Source organism: Nannospalax galili, unplaced genomic scaffold, assembly GCF_000622305.1.
Source record: "Nannospalax galili isolate Female #2095 unplaced genomic scaffold, S.galili_v1.0 scaffold33564, whole genome shotgun sequence".
In the NCBI taxonomy this organism is placed as follows: domain Eukaryota; kingdom Metazoa; phylum Chordata; class Mammalia; order Rodentia; family Spalacidae; genus Nannospalax; species Nannospalax galili.
The window spans coordinates 1774-5439 of record NW_008351352.1 but is presented as its reverse complement, the minus strand read 5'-3'; the positions used below and the strand labels follow the sequence as shown (position 1 = coordinate 5439).

The 3666-nt window shown below is 40.3% G+C and overlaps 1 protein-coding gene across 1 annotated transcript; it reads left to right on the top strand.

The window, feature by feature from the left end:
* The first annotated feature begins 2265 nt into the window (after nucleotides 1-2265).
* Nucleotides 2266-3025, top strand: LOC103746144 (interferon beta-like). Its single transcript, XM_008848259.1, has 2 exons — nucleotides 2266-2555; nucleotides 2755-3025. The coding sequence occupies exons 1-2, from the start codon at nucleotides 2266-2268 to the stop codon at nucleotides 3023-3025; spliced, it is 561 nt and encodes a 186-aa protein (XP_008846481.1).
* Nucleotides 3026-3666: the final 641 nt, after the last annotated feature.

Sequence of the window (3666 nt, the reverse complement as noted above, 5' to 3'; positions counted from 1 at the left end):
TTTTTTTTTTAAATTTTAGTCTTGAAATATGTTACCAGTTTCCACATGATCTCGTCTGATAAACTTGTTTGGGCTGTTGAGACAAGATATATGTAGCCTAAGCTGACCTCAGACTCGCTGTGTAGCCCAAACTGGCCTTGACCTTGCAATCCTCCTGCCTCAGCCTCTCAAATGCTGACACACTGCAGGCATGTACCTCCATGAACATCTTGTTTGGGCTTCCTTACTTAATAGCTAAAGTGGTGGTTGAAACCTCACATCAACAACTGCAGCTAATAAAATACAAATCTATAGTTTTTGATCCAGCTTCCAATTCATGCATCATTGGTTCTTTCATAAGAAATTTTTCCCAAACTCAAGAGGAGGAGATATAGACCTTCTCAAGGGGAGAAAGTAAGTCATACAGAATGGGGAACTCTGCTCTGGATGCTTTGTTATGTCAGACACTTCAAAAAGAAAAGTTTGAGTATATTTATAACTTTGTTGAGATGAGAATACATATTCATTGTTCTGTGTCCTTTGAAAATCTGGCTATGAAAAATGATTACCTGGCCTGGCAAGATGGCTCATTAGATAAGGGCACTTGATGCCAAATCTGATAACTGAGTTCAACTCCTGGAACATACATGGTAGAAGAGGAGAAACAATTTTTTGAAAGTTGTTGTCTGGCTTCCACAGGCATTTTGTGGTGCATGCACCACCACCACCCACACATAGAGGCACACACAAAATAAACATTTTAAAACAATTTTAACAGGCTAGAGAGATGGCTCAGCAGTTAAAAGCACTGGCTTCTCTTGCAGAGGACCCTGGTGTAGTACCCAGCACCCACACGGCAGCTAACAACAATCCACAACTCTAGTTTCTCTTCTCACTTCCATGGGCATTGCACGACAGGGATGCACTTACATACATGCAGGCAATACACTCATACACATCAAATACAATCATAAATAAAATAATTTTAGAAGAAAAATGGTTACCTCATTTCTTGTTTTATTTGCATATTTAAGTCACTAACATTAATCAAATATTTATCTTTATTAGTTTCCTAAATTTTTCTTCCTGGTGTCTGGGCTTTTATAAACTTCTCTGCTGCATTGTCAGTAATTTGGGGGCCTTTTTGCACGTGAAGACAATGTTCCCTTTCATTGTTCATTGTCATGTTATTTATATTACTCTTCCTCTTTGATTTGGTGTCCTGTTTTGCCATGCTGAAATTTATTACTCATCTATAGTAACATCAATATTTTCTTCTGTACCTTTGCATTTCATATATTAATGAAAATGATCACCCTCGTTCCAATGTAATTTTTCATATTCCTTGACTTTTTTCCAAAGTTTGGTCATTTGACCTTCAAACCTACTCATTGTTTTATGCACCACACAATTTTGAACCGTCCTCACCATAACCATGGAATAGTCTCATTGTTTAGAAATTTTGTTCTACCAATAACTTTGTGTTGGGTCCCATGGCAATACTTTCCTGTGGCTGGATTTCATAGGAGTTCATTTTCCCTGAGGCTCTCAAGGAGCCAGGATGTTTTTGTTTTGTTTTGTTTCAACTCCCAGCACTCTCTCTGCTGTTGCTTTGTTGAAGTGCTCAGAAGAGAGGTCTCCTGCTTCCTGAGTTGCCCATCCCAGGAGCGTCCCACCTTCCTCCCCACTTCTGCAGTTTCTACAGAGCTCGAATTTGATCGCACTCATAGCAGTTTCTCTTTATGGTGAGGCCCTGTACAGAGGGGAGCAATGGCTTATTGATTTCAAGTTTCTCATACACCTATTATAATACACCTCCCCACCAAACTTACAGAGGCCCTTTCACATCAGCCCACTATTTTATTGAGTAAAACCCATTGGGAATCAGCTGCTTTTCTGACCCAGCCTTTCAGTTAAGTCCTCTGGCTGTTTGTGGTTTGTTTTGTCCTCAGATTGTCTGCTGTCCCTTTTCTCTTTTCTCCCTTTACCTTAGCATTTAGTGAAACTTCACAAAGTTTTAGAAATCCTTACAGTTTGTTTATCTTACCTAATATATAGTTTATAAAATAACAAGGAGTTTAAATAGAGTATTAGAAACTGTTAATAAGAAAAAAATGACATAGGAAAACTGAAAGGGAGAACTGAAAGTGGGAAATTCCTGTGAAGCAGAGAAGACCATCCCTTATAAATAGCTCATACCCATGGAGGAAGAACACTCACACTCCAGACTTCAGGAGGTTTTGTCCTACCGTGCAGGTAGCAGCCAACACCAGCCCAGCTTCCATCATGACCAACGGGTGTATCCTCCAAACCTTGCTCCTTCTGTGCTTTTCTACCACAGCCCTCTCCATCAGCTACAAGGCGCTTCGACTCTATCAAAGCAGCGGCAGTGTGACATGCCAGGAGCTCCTGTTACAGCTGAATATAAGGCCCTGCCTTGAGGACAGGATTAACTTTAAGCTCCCTGAGAAAATTAAGCACCAACAGCAGTTCAAGAAGAAGGATGCTGCCTTCCTCATCCATGAGATGCTCCAGAATATCTTCTCTGTCTTTACAAATGATTTCTCCAGCACTGGGTGGAATAAGACCATTGTTGAGAACCTCTTTGGTGAACTCCATAAACAGATGGACCGTCTGGAGACAATCCTGAAGGAAAAACCAGAAGAGAGCTTAGCCTGGAAAGCACCAACAGCAGTTCAAGAAGAAGGATGCTGCCTTCCTCATCCATGAGATGCTCCAGAATATCTTCTCTGTCTTTACAAATGATTTCTCCAGCACTGGGTGGAATAAGACCATTGTTGAGAACCTCTTTGGTGAACTCCATAAACAGATGGACCGTCTGGAGACAATCCTGAAGGAAAAACCAGAAGAGAGCTTAGCCTGGAGAAACTCCATGGCCATTCTCCATTTGAAGAGCTATTATCGGAGACTGCAAAGGTACCTGAAAGACAAGGAGTACAGCAGCTGTGCCTGGATGGTGGTCCGAGCAGAAATCATGAGGAACTTTCCCATCATTAGCAAACTTACTGATTGCTTTCAGAACTGAGAGGCCTGTGCCTCTGAGACCTGACAATGTTTTCAGAAACTCTAGCAGATGCGTTCAGTGACTGGTACTGAATGTACTGTTTGAAAGTTCCAAAGAAGATGTTATATTTTTATTAATTTATGAGTTAAATTATTTTCTACTCTTTATTTAAATTTTAACTTTGGAAAATAAAATATTTATGATACAAAATTTAATATGGCAATTATAATTTAAACTGATTTATATAACCATCAATGTCAATAATTGCTGAGTGGTTATTAAACATTCTTTGTAAAATATTCCTGCGAAGTTGTGTAATTTTTGGCCTCTATCTGAGGAATTTGAAGGCCAAGGAAGACACGTAATACACACTTCTAGGGAAGTAGAAGTGGTATGAACTGGTGTGGATTGAAAAGAAGAGGCAAGTGGGTGGTTCTGGAGTCAGAACCTGGGGTGCTGACTGCTTCCACTTGGCTCTCTGAGCTCTGTAGTTGGAAGAAGGTTAGAATATGGCTGACATTCAGGTAGGTAGAGGAGCATGCAAGCTATTGAATTTACTCTAAGACTTTTGCTATCAGAGGTATGCTTTGCTCTAGCAAGGTTTTAAGACTCTCTCTCTCTCTCTCTCTCTCTCTCTCTCTCTCTCTCTCTCTCTCTCTCTC